The following is a 13,336-nucleotide window of genomic DNA, read 5'->3' on the forward strand; positions in this document are numbered from 1 at the left end:
TTGCTTTGGTTTTTTTCTCTTGTTACAATAAAGGGCTCAATATGTACTATTATAAAAATCCCATAGTGATGGGCAGGTGTTTCTAGCTTAACTTTTGTCAAGTGTCTCAGAAAGTGTTCTGTACTACTGAGTAACACAATACACAATATACATCTCGTTTCACCATATCTAATACTTCTTAAATCACATAAGTGAATGTATTTAGTTACAGAAACAACTATCCCCTTTCCCTCTCTATTATTCATCTCAGTCTCTCTAATGCTACAGTCCTATACTTCAATGTAGGCCCTTCTTATAAGGTATATTTTTCTGTCAACAGGCATTTATTAAGCACTTACTTGTGCCAGGCTGCAGAAAGGAAGGCAAAACTAGTTCCTGCCTTCAAAAAGCTCACATTCTAATGGAGGAGATGATATGAAAATAACTATGTACATAAAAAATACGTAGAGAAAATCGAAGGTCAGAGAACAGGCAGTAACAGCAATGAGATTTAAGAAAGGCCTCCTACAGAGGGTAAAACTAGCTGAATTGCAAGAAAGTTCAATAAAGTAGGAGGGGAAGGTGAAGTAAGCATTCTAGATGTGAGGAGCAGCCAATGCAAAGACACAGAAACAGGAAACTGTGAGATGGGTAGAGATGGAAGGAACTGGGATGTGAAGGGCTTTAAATGCCAAAGGATTTTATATTTAATACTAAAGGAAAGAGGGATTCACTCCAGTTGGCTGAATTAGGAAGGTGACATAAATCACATCTGTCTGTGCTTTAAAAAAATTTACTTTGGCAGTTAAATGGAAAATAGACTGGCCTCAGGGAAACTTAAGGCTGGGATACCAGTTAAACTATTGCAGTAGTTGAGAAGAGAGGTGATGAGAGTCTGTATGTAGGAGAGGGCTATGCATGTAAAGAAGAGGGAATCTATGTCAGAGATGTTGGGAAGGTAGAAATGACAAGGTGTGATAATAGGTGATATGAGGAGTGGTACAAATGAGGAATGAGTTTGGGTGCTCCTGGGAATATCACAGTACTGTCAAAAGTAAAAGATAGGAAGAGAAGAAAGATAAAATAATAGAATTCCATTTTAGGCCTGGAGATATCCCTGGAGTGTCTAGTTTGAAATGCCCAAGAGGCAGCTGATGTCACAGGACTAGAGCTTAGGAAAAAGACAAAGACTGGACAGACATATTGGGAGTCAGCTGCACAGAAAGGATAACTGAGCCCTGGGAAGCTGATGAGATTCTCTAAGATTCTGGGTCACTTTAGGCCAGTGCTTTTTAAACTTTTTCCATCACCACTCCTTTTCATGAAAGAAATATTTATGTGATTCTGAGTATAGGTGTATAAAAAACAGGTATGCCAACATTTACTGAAAACAAATCATAATTTTGTGAATTCCATTTTGGGTAGTGATCCACAGTTTAAGAAGCTGGGCTTTAGATTATATTTTTCTCTAATTCACTTCCTAGCTGCAATACTTAGCCAATGAAATAAGTATCAGGTGGAGAACTAGAGAAGTCTAGATAATGCAGGTGAGTAAAAAGAGGTCTGAACTTACTGTGCTTGTTTCAGGGTTTCCTCATGCCTCTCTTTCACAATCTGGAATGTGTTGCTTTGACTACCAAGGGTAGATTGGTTTTCTGAAATCTGATTTGCCAAAGAATTCTTGTGATCATCATGTTCCCCAAGAAGGCCTGTTTGGGTAAAGATGCTCTGCATCAGTCTATGTTTTAGCTGCCTAATTTCCTCAGAACTGAAAGACAATTTGACAGGGTTTTCAGATTTCTGGAGCTTGTTCTGTTGGTCTACGGCCTGGGCAGAAGAGCAAATGCTTCTGGTTTTGGTGAGAGCCACTGGACTGCTTGAAAACCTTTTTTCAGGCATATCTGAAGGAAGCAGGGGAGAAACCAACCCCCGGCTGACTACTGGATTTCCCTTGTAAGGGTCGAGCTTTTCTGGGGAGCTCAAATCCCAGTCCAGCTTGGTCTCTTCTGTATCTGCATCATAATGCTTGCTGTTTGCATAGTCTTGACACTTTATGTTTCTGAAGGCCATTGTTCCCACTTTGTTCTCCAAGGGCTCTTCCACACTGGCTTCACTTATAGACAGATCATTAACTGAGCCCTGATAGAGCCCTGCCAAAGATAGATTTGAGAGATCACCGGCAGCCTCAGTAGCAGCGCAAACTGACAAATACCACTGGTCCTCTGACTGTAAAGACAGCAGCAGAGCTGCCTTGCTATCAGAAGCCAATGTTGGTTTGTCCAGACCCAACAGTGTACTGGTATTTTCTGCTGTGAGGTCTTTGGTTGTATTGGGAGTTTTGATCTCCTTGTCAGAATTTGGTGTGCTCAAATCCAGTACCCATTTTCTTCTCTGATGAGATTTTGGCATCTGATTAAGAAGGGGTTCATTAGAAGTTTCTCTGTCTGTGCTCTCAAGAAGAGACATGGTGAGAGGAGCCACTGGTGAGGAAGCTGATTCTGCTGATGCTCCTGATGGTTCACAAAAATCTCCTTCAGCAGGCAAGTTACTTCTTTTGATAGGTTTTGTTAACTGAGTTTGGCTGCTATTGCTGCTTTCCTCCTGTGCTAAGATGACTGAATTTCTTTGATATGAAGATTCATAATCTGCAAGGTTTAACACTGAGAAAGTAGATGTGTCCTTTTCTGGTGGTGATGAAGTGCCATCAGCCTGGAGACGAGGCTCATCTTTGAAAGGGATATGTGTGTGGTCAAATGCTTGATTACTTCTCTTGTTAGGAATAAAATCAACTTGTGAGCAGTAAGCTTGTTCTGCCATGTTGTCACTTGGAGAGGAGTCTGAAGAAGTAGAGTCATCTTCTATGCTCCAATCAGAAAGAATCTTATTGTTGTGGTGCCTTTTATTTACTTCTGCTGTATCTAAACAGGCTGGATTACTGGTAAAAACCCAATTTTCATTCAGATCATTCTCTTGAGTATTTATTGTGCAGTTAAAAAACAAACTCTGTTCATTTTCAGCTTTCTGATCCTCAGTTCCTTGTTCTTCTCTCTGATGAAGGAAGAATGAATGTTCACTACAATTCTGAGTGTTTCTTCTCTTGGCTGTCCTTTGGTTAGAAATGGGTGAAAAAGAATCTTCACTGAAATCACTGTCATCTAGGTCTTCCAGCTGGGTGATATCTTGGTTTTGAGAGTAAGAAGGAAGTAAAGGAGGTGTATCTTGTTGGACTTTAATATCTTGGGGGTTGTACTGGCATAAAAACTGTTCCAGTGGCTGGTAGTTTAACTTCTGTTGAAGAAGAGGTGGTTGCTGAAACTGCTGGTGGTAAAAGCGCAAATGTGCTTCCCTGTCTTTCTGATGAGGAGGTATACTGGTCCAAGCTTCAGAGCAGCGTTTGGGGAGCACCTTCTCACAGGTCTGATTACATTGCCCCCCATGACGGGGCTCACCAAAAGAAAATTCACCTCGGGACACAAGTTGCTTTTGCACTGGCTGCACTAATCGTGTTTTTTTGCACTTGCCTGGTACACAGGTATTCCCAAGGCCCCCGCTAGGGCAGAGCTTCTCAAAACCCAATGTAGACTCTTCTGTCTTCTTCTTTGTGGGAGACCCTGCCTTCGTAGATTCTTTAAGAGGAGTGCTGGGGGTGACACATACATGATTAAAGTTTCCTTTGGAGCCATTCCCTCTGCCCATGCTTTTGGGAGTGGAAGAAAAAGGGACACTGGCTGAATGAAAGGATAAAGGACAGCACTTTGCTCGGGTACTGCTGAAGGCCGAAGTGAGAGGTTGCTGAAATCCTAACTTCACTTTTTTGGGAGAGCACTTGTCTGCTAGCAGTACTGAAGGTGAACACTGAATCCGTTTTGGAGACATATGTCCAGATGACCGATTTCGATTGGTAACTGGGGTACAGCATTTAATTCCTTTTTTCAGTTCTTTCACCCTGCAAGTGAGCATTTTTTGTTAAAATGTATTATTTTCATGGTCTATATTTTTCTTCAACAGCTTGCAATTAAAAAATGCCAACAATACAGCAAAATTTGGAAGTTCCTATTTCTCACATCAAAACTCAATAAGAAAAAAAGTTAAGTATGGGAATAAATGCCTTTACTTGAACAAAAGAAGTTTTGAAATCCCTCAGAAAATAGTTTAGAATAAGAAAATATTCCCTGGAGTGTAAGAGTTTAGGAACAATACCTGGAGGTATACAGCTGATTGGATGTAACCAGTCTAAGGATTTACTTGGTATATTAGAGCAGAGAAAAAAGCTCTAAGTAGTAATACATATCATTACAATACATAGGTCTGAAATAGCATGAAGAGAGAATTCCTTGAAGTAGTCACATGTATTAGAATCTGCACTAGTTAAAATCATCATTATATAAAACATTATAATTGGTTCCAGCACAATGGAAATATGAGGTGCATATTTGAATAATGTGACCTCTTCAGGTTCACACTGTTCAGATTAATCAAGACCTAGCTAAGCTTGTTCTAGAAAGAGAAGAATAATTTTTCTGTTCTCAAGGGAATTTTATACAGCAGGATTAACCTACACTTACAACTTAACCAGGATTTAATGGCTGAAAGCCTTTTCTGTTGTAAAACATCACGAAGGACAATGTTTATTTTCAATGTTATTTCAAATTTTTTTTAGATTTCTAAATGAAGGTAATATGCTATTTTTTACTTAGTGGAGAGTTTTCCCTTTCATCTAAAAGACATGAGATATAAATCTATCAAGACATCTGGGTGGGAAGATAATACATACACACACATATATATATATATATATATATATATATATATATATATATATATATATATATATATATATATATATAAATAGTAAAATTTGGTCCTAGACCATTTGGGGGTATTACAGAATGGCTAGACTGAAGAGAAGTGAGGCAATGGTACAATAATCAGTTTGGACTATATTTTAAATTTCCTCTCCTAATAATAATATGAATTTGTGGGTTTCACATGAGAAAAAAAAATTTTTTCTAAAGTTCAGAAAACAAAAAAATGTTATTAAACTTGGCAGGGAAATCAGAATCATAAAAGGGCTGCCAAAGAAAACTCCTCATTTTAGGGATATTTAACTTAAAATACCTGCAAAGACTGGTGTCGTGCAACATGGTCCCAGTAGAGTAAATTTCTGGCCAAATGAGGTGGCTTTATTTTTCACTCTTTTTGACTTTGGCTTCCCCAAAGCCAAGCACAGTGCCTTGCACAAAGTAGAAACTTAATAAATGTTTGCTGAATTGAATGGATCCTAAAAATAACCACCTGATTCTTTTGTCTTGGAAGTGATTCCTCTATGACCAAATGGAAATAGTGTTCCATTTTTATGCTTAATTGAGATTCTTCCCTTTCTACATAAAAGACAAGAGATTAATTTGTCAAGACAACAGAGCAGTAATAGGTGTAAAAGATGAAACAGAAACTATCCTAAGTTATACTCTGATGTCACAATGAAGGCTTCAGACTGAAGAGAAGTAAATTAGGAAGCGCTACTATGAATCTAGGCTGTTTTAAATTTCTTCTTATAAAACTCTGTATTTTGGAGTTTTATTAAAAAATTAAAAACAAAATCCTACTTGTAGAGGTCAGAGAATATAATTAAAGAATCCTAAATTTAGAAGAGATCTACAGGAACTTCCACACCAAGAAACTACCCTCTATTTACATAAAGGAGAACTACACAACAATTAAATTCCATTACATTCTACCAATAATGGGGCACAAAGCAGCTAAAAGCTAGCCACAAGTAAACATTATGACCAATATCTCACCAATCCAATTTTCCTAGCTGAACAAAGGATTCTCTCTTGATACACTTAACAAAGTACATTACTTTAGATCAATTTAACAATAATGTTATATCAAAGAATCAGTAAGATGGGGACAATAATAATAATACCCACACTTCCCAGGATTGTTCTGAAGATCATATGGCAATAATGTATATATAGCACTTCGTAATCCTTAAAACACTATATAAATGTTAGCTATTATTATTATTTAATCAACTATATAGGTGTCTTATTATGTAAAATGTAATCATTTGGAGAGCACCATTTATTTTCAGTCACTTCTGATGGTTTTTTGGTTAATCACTGAAGCAGAAAGATTAGTTGTCTTGTCCTAACTATTTTGCCTCTGGTGTGATATCACCTTTTTTCTACTTTTTTTTTTTCCCCCCTGAGGCTGGGGTGAAGTGACTTGCCCAGGGTCACACAGCTAGGAAGGATATCACCTTTTTTGAAGAAGAATATTTTGCATTCATTTAAGGCTTTCTTCCTAAGGCTAGTGTGGCTGCTGTTCTTATCCCAGCATTGCTGGTGTCCTAACATATAAAAAACAAAATGTAGGAAATGGAAAGCCTTCAGAGAAATTATGCCTAAGTATTTAAAACACCACAAACTTTAAGGAAAAAATGTTTCCAGTTGGCTGTGAAAACAGCTATCTATCCAGTCACAGGGATTCTCAAGCATCCAATAGAGAAAAAAGAAAAAAAAAGCCCTCATGGAACACACTTCTCCTGTAACATAGCAGTTTAACTCTTCATAGTGTTGCACGTATGCAATTTCTCATAGCCAGAAAGTTCATATCTAAACTGTATTTTTCCTGCTGTCATGCGAGTTATTTTCTCTCAATGTACTCTCAGCTGCAACATTTGACAAGCACTATGCAAAATATATTCATGTGCATGGGGAACTCCCCACCCCAGGCTTCTCGTAAACATAGCTTTGTACCCTTCAATTATTTCACTGATCTTCTCTGAATTTTTTGTCTCAAAATATCTGAATAAAAATCCTATTATCTCACTGTTCCTTCCATTCTAGATAAATGTTTAGACACATCAAGAGCTTTCCTTTTTCATTTTCCTGATGACTCTCATATTACTGATGCATGTTTCTTCATAGTAACATCCAACAAAGTTAGAGTAGGCCTAGAAGCAAAAATGACTTAATTAGAGTTACATGAATATATAAGGGCAAGGAAGAGCCAAACTCTGGTGACCCAAACCTGCATTCATTTCTGCCAAATTTGTAAAACTTCAATGACGACCAACTAAATTTTCTCCTGCTAGCAGGACAGCTCATACAAAAGCAATAATTTGCTGTCACAGAACTAGCTGTCTGAAATTATATGAATACCCTGGTATGAAACTATTTATACATGAGAAGTATCTTTTCTCACCTGTCAGCATAACGTAATGTGTTCAAGGTATGCTCTGTAGCTATGTGGCTTGGTGATACATTGGCAATCATGCAGGTTTTGGAATTACCAATAAAAGAATCCTTCAGTACCTATCAAAAAAAAAAAAAAAAAAAAAAGGAATGCTCAAATATTTTAGGTCAACTAATTTTAGCCAGGTAACACATATTCACTGGATTTTTACTCTGTATAGATGCTGTGTGGAGATAATTTAATAAAGTTGCTAGCTAGCAAGAGGACCAGGACAACAATAGGATAACATGTCAGGAAAAGCCATGTATTAGGAGTCAAAAGCCCTGACTTCCTCACCCTAGTTTCACTACTAAGCAAGTTAGCTTTTATCTAATTGCTGCTTCTCTCTGGGTCTATTACCTCCTCTGTAAAATAACACTAGATGAAGTCTAAAGTTCTTTCCAACATAGTTCTTATGACTAGATGACCTCTTAGGTCAACTCTAACTCGAGTATGTGTGATTCTAGTTTATTACTTATATCTGGCTTTCAAAATCAAGAGTTACATCATATTTCGGGGAATATGACATGACAAACAATACAAGAAAACATGAGAAAAACAATGGCAATCAATTCTCTATCACTTTAATGTTTATGAAACACATACTTGAAGCAGCTCTGTACAGTAGGTAGTACAAGTATATCCATTTTACAGATAAAGATATTGAAAGTAAAAAAAAAAAGAAGTATTGAATCATCCAGGGCCAGGCTCAGATAAAGTTGTAATCTGGATATAAAATCTGTAACACTCTTTTTGGTATACTATGCTGACTCTTATTTGTCAGAAATGGGGGTACTGATGTATTCCTTCTACTCTAGTTATTTTTTCATGTCTTTTTATACTACTAGACAGTAAGATCCTGGAAGACAGTGTCTCATTCATCTTTGTAATTGCCACAATGCTTAGCATAGTGTGCTCTATTTTATAAAAACAGAGGAAAAGTTGAATTTTACCTGAGTCAATTTACTTTGTCTGAAGGGAGTATGAGCATGTTCCTGGTCCAATGCACGGATGCATTCTTTTAGCTAACAGCAGAAGAGAAAAAAAGCAATACATTTATTAGGTATTGGAATGCAGAGAGGTCTGATTTGCTAAATATACCTATGAAGGTTTTTATCTGCACCTATTGACTCTCCACTCTGAGGAAGAGAGGGCTGGAGGATTTTGTTCAGTTTGTATAACCTACTTTGTCCTGACAGGAGTAAGTAAGTGTTCAGAGCATACTATTACTAAACCCTCCCACCTGAGGTCTGAGGAAGTTAGAAGTGGCAAATCAGGGGAGGGGACCACTGGAAGAAATAATAAAAGTTTTGGCTTCCTCACCATTCACCAAAGAAGAGATACAGATGTGTGTGTAAGACAAACATATTTAATGTATACAGGCATGTATTTAAATAAAATGTGATACAAGGAAAAGAATACTAGATGGGAAGAAGACATGAATGAGTATCAGCTCCATTACCTACTGGCTATTTCACTTGGCTAATCACTTAGCCATCATATGCTTCATTTTGTGATCCATAAAATGGCAATAGCAATATCATTTGACTGAAATTCCATATTCTTCATGAATCTTTCCTTGAACTTTCCTGCCCTTCCATCTTTGAATTTCTATGATATTTATTATTTATTGTTTTATCACCCTATTTAGCAGTTAGTTTATCAATAATAGTTTCCCGACTCATTTATTTGAGGGCCTTTGGTAGGAACTGAAATTAGAAAAGAGAAGCAATCAGGAAGAATGCATAAAGTCTTAATTGTGTTGCTCTTTCCAATCATACTTCTAAAAAAATATTGCTAGTTGGGAAATTTCCTGACCAGTCAGAAACACTCTGAGATGAACATGTCCCATTTTTACTGTTGATTTAAGATAAAGCAGTATTACATATGGACAAGCATGCATGTGTGCATGCATTAACAAAAAAAAAAAATTGTTTTTCTTCACTTAAAAAAAAAAAAGACTTACAGCCAGAAGACTCTGATTTATTTCTGCACCTTCAATTTTTGTTTGTTTATCTGAATCTCTGGCATCAGCTGCTCTCTCACTTCCAGCCAAATCAATGAAAGATATCCTAGTGGGGGGAAAAAAGGACTTATTTAGCTTGGGGTTTTCCTATTAAATTTGATAGCAGACAACATTCTGTAATATTAAAAGCACAATAACTCTTAACACTTTCCCTTCTCAAGAAAGGAAAAATGTTTCATACCTTCCCTGAGGTATCATAACATATTACACCAAAAACCACTGGCATAGGGACAGCATTCTAGTGCTATATTCCCACTGCAATTGATCACACCACTATTTCATGTCAGATTATCACAAAGCAAATCATTTGGTTCTGAAGTCAATTCTCAGGGAAGAGATTAGATGTTGGACCTCCTTCCCTTCTGACTGAACCAAGGCAAATTGAGTTCTAATCATAATGGGGTATCAGTTATGAGAATATTTATTACTGATATTCCTGGGTACATATGCATACACATACATCTGCAATAAAAGAAAACTCAACAAAACCCAGAATTGCAACAGTATCTGTGAAAATAGACACTTAATTTCAGGTAGGCAAACCTAACTGAGAATAGATAGATGGTTCCTCTCCCATTTGGAAAAGAACCATTTCAGGATAAGATAAGGTATTTCTGACACTTCAAAAGTAACAGTTTTGGGAACTTTAAACAGACTTTTTTATCTATTCTTTTTCAATAAAGATAAACACATATATCCTACAAATGTTTGCTGAACTCATCAATTATGATAAGAAGCAGACTAATTTAAAAAAACCTAGAAAAATGAATTTTTAAAATGTACTCCTGGGGGCAGCTAGGTGGCACAATGGATAGAGCACTGGCTCTGAAGTCAGGAAGACACAAGTTCAAATTCAGATTCAGACATTTAATACTTCCTAGCTGTGTGACCCTTGGGCAAGTCACTTAACCCCAATTGTCTCAGAAAAAAAAAAAAAAAAAGTACTCCCTTTGTTTTAATTTTTCATTCAGATAATGTATTTTTTGCACATTAGGGAGAAGGGAGAAAGACTTTCAATTCTCTTAAATCTATTCTTGCTTTTCCTGTACTGATATTTTTATAGTAAAAAGCAACTGTTGTTTCTTTATTAGTTTATTAGCTTGCCAGGAAAAGGTCATCATTTCTATTTTGTGCTTACCAAGTGGCATTTTCCCCCAGGATTTATACAGATACACAAATCCAACTCTGAACTAAAAAATAACATATTGTTGGACTACCGAGACATTCTGATAAGACTCATGATTTAACCCATCACATTCAATATGACTGTTTCATTTTCCATCTTACCTTCCAAAGGTTCTCTTGGTTGAATCTTTTATCTGAATTTGGATAATAGCATGGGAACGAGAGGAATCTGAATTGACTCCAGTAGCGCCAGTGCTACGTTCCTTGCCACCCTTCAAAATAACCTGAAAAATAAAGAGTATCTTATATGAAAAATAAATATACAATGTAATATATTACTCCAGTCAAATACACACACATTTACTCATTTTCTCTCTCTCTCTTTCAATGAACAAGTATTTATTAAGCACTTATTACATGGCATGTACTGTGCTACATGTTGGGCATTCAAGGACTCCTACCAAATTCCTTTTATGACACAGACATGGTACTGATACCTAAACCAGGTAGGACGAAAACAGAGAAAGAAAATTATAGACCAATCTCCTAATGAATATTGATGCAAAAATCTTAAATAAAATATTAGCAAAGAGATTACAGAAAATCATGCCCTGGATAATATACCATAACCAAGTAGGATTTATACCAGGAATGCAGGGCTGGTTCAATATTAGGAAAACTATTAGCAAAATCGACTATATCAATAACTAAATTAACAAAAATCATATGATCATCTCAATAGATGCAGAAAAAGCATTTGATAAAATCCAATATCCATTCCTGTTAAAAACACTAGAGAGTATAAAGAATAAATGGACTTTTCCTAAAATAGTCAGTAGCATCTATTTTTCCCCCCCTGAGGCTAGGGTGACTTGCCCAGGGTCACACAGCTAGGAAGTGTTAAGTGTCTGAAACCACATTTGAACTCGGATTCTCCTGAATTCAAGGCTGGTGCTCTATCCACTGCACCAACTAGCTGTCCCCTGGTAGCATCTATTTTAAAACCATCAACAAGCATCATATATAATGGGGATAACCTGGAACCATTCACAATAAGATCAGAAGTGAAACAAGGTTGCCCACTATCGCCATTACTATTCAATATTGTATTAGAAATGCTAGGTTTGGCAATAAGATAAGTACAAAGAATGAAGCAATCCCTATTCATAATGAACTTATATTCAAATAAGTGAGACACACACACATATAAATCTATATAACCTAAGCATAAGCAAAAAAATTAATGCACAAAATAGTTGAATATGAGGTAGGTTTAGGAAGGAGGGCACTAGCAGCTGAGGGAAAAGAAAAGGCTTCATGTAGGAGATAGTGCTTGAAAGTCTTCTTAAAGGAAGAGGGGGCTATTAGGCACAGGAAAGGAAGAAGTACATTATAAACATGGGAGAACAACCAGTATCTTAGGTAGTGGCCTAGCTGTACTAAACCTAAAATGCTATTATAAAGTAGCAGTCATCAAAACCATATGGTTCTGGCTAAGAAACAGTGGTAGATCAGTAGAATATATTGGATACACGTGACACAATGATCAATAACAACAGTAATCTATTGTTTGATAAACCCAAAGATTCCAGCTTCTGGGGTAAGAGCTCATTATTTGACAAAAATTGCTGTCAATACTGGAAAATAATGTCAGAAACTCAGTATAGACCTACAACTCATATTTCATACCAAAATAAAGTTAAAATTGGCACATGACTTAGGCATAAAGAGTGATAGCATAAACAAATTAGGAGAGCATGGGATAGTTTACCTATCAGATCTTTTGAGAAGGGAAGAATTTATGGCCAAAGAAGAACTAGGTAACATCGTGAAATTCAAAATGGTCAATTTTGATTACATTAAATTTAAAAAGTTTTTGTACATACACACACACACACACACACACACACACACACACACAAAACCAAAAACCAGTGTAACCAAGATTAGATTAGAAAGGAAGCAGAAATCTAGGAAAAAAATTTTACAGCCAGTGTTCTTGATAAAGACCTCATTTCTAAGATATAGAAAAATGACTCAAGTTTCTAAGAATATAAGCCATTCCCCAATTGATAAAAGGTCAAAGGAAATGAACAGATAATTTTCAGATGAAGAAATTAAAACCATCTACAATCATATGGAAAAAATGCTCCAAATCATTGATTATACAAATATAAATTAAAATAACTCTGAGATACCATCTCACACTTCTCAGATTGGCTAAGATAACAGGAAAATATAATGATAAATGTTGGAGGGAATGTGGGAAGACTAGGACACTAATGTTAGTAAAATTGTGAAATGATCAAACAATTCTGGAAAACAATTTGGAATTATGCCCAAAGGGCTATCAAATTGTGCATACTTTTATCCGGTAGTATAACTACTGGGTGTGTATTCCAAAGAAATCATAAAAGAAGGAAAAGAACTCATATGTGCAAAAATATTTCTAGTAGCTCTTTTTGTAGTGACAAGGAACTGGAAGTTGGGGAATAGCTGAGTAAGTTATGGTATATGAAATTAATGGTTCTATAAACTGATTTTAGAAAAAAATTTCTAAAAATGTATATAAACTGTTGCTGACTGAAGCAAACAGAACCAAGAAAACACTGTACACAGCAACAGCAAGATTGTACAATCATCAACTATTACAGACTTGGTTCTTCTCAGTAGTTCAGTGATCTAAGGCAATCCCAATAAATTTTGGGTGGAAAATGTCATCTGCATCTAGAGAGAAAATTATGAAGACAGAATGTAGATCAACACATACTACTTTTATCTTTTGTTTTTTGCATGGTTTTCCCCTTTTATTCTGATTTTTCTCTCCCAACATGATTCATATGGAAATATGCAAAAAATGAATATACATGTATGACAAAAAAGTTTTTACAATACCTGGGGAACATAAAAATAACTATATTATTAAATAAAGAAAGCATTCCAGGTTTATACTAAGAATAAGTT

The 13,336-nt window shown here is 36.1% G+C and overlaps 1 protein-coding gene across 6 annotated transcripts in view; it reads right to left on the minus strand.

The window, feature by feature from the left end:
• Positions 1 to 13,336, minus strand: part of KIF24 (kinesin family member 24) — a 64,563-nt gene that overhangs the window by 5,989 nt on the left and 45,238 nt on the right. For all 6 annotated transcript variants that reach the window (XM_074280214.1, XM_074280213.1, XM_074280209.1 and 3 more), the window contains 5 exons: positions 10,535 to 10,656; positions 9,188 to 9,293; positions 8,175 to 8,246; positions 7,192 to 7,301; positions 1,553 to 3,925 (listed from right to left, as the gene is read on the minus strand). In XM_074280214.1, the coding sequence (XP_074136315.1) occupies positions 1,553 to 3,925; positions 7,192 to 7,301; positions 8,175 to 8,246; positions 9,188 to 9,293; positions 10,535 to 10,656 (2,783 nt within the window). The remainder of the gene's footprint in view (positions 1 to 1,552; positions 3,926 to 7,191; positions 7,302 to 8,174; positions 8,247 to 9,187; positions 9,294 to 10,534; positions 10,657 to 13,336) is intronic.

This window comes from Sminthopsis crassicaudata, chromosome 1 (genome assembly GCF_048593235.1).
Source record: "Sminthopsis crassicaudata isolate SCR6 chromosome 1, ASM4859323v1, whole genome shotgun sequence".
Taxonomy (NCBI): Eukaryota; Metazoa; Chordata; class Mammalia; order Dasyuromorphia; family Dasyuridae; genus Sminthopsis; species Sminthopsis crassicaudata.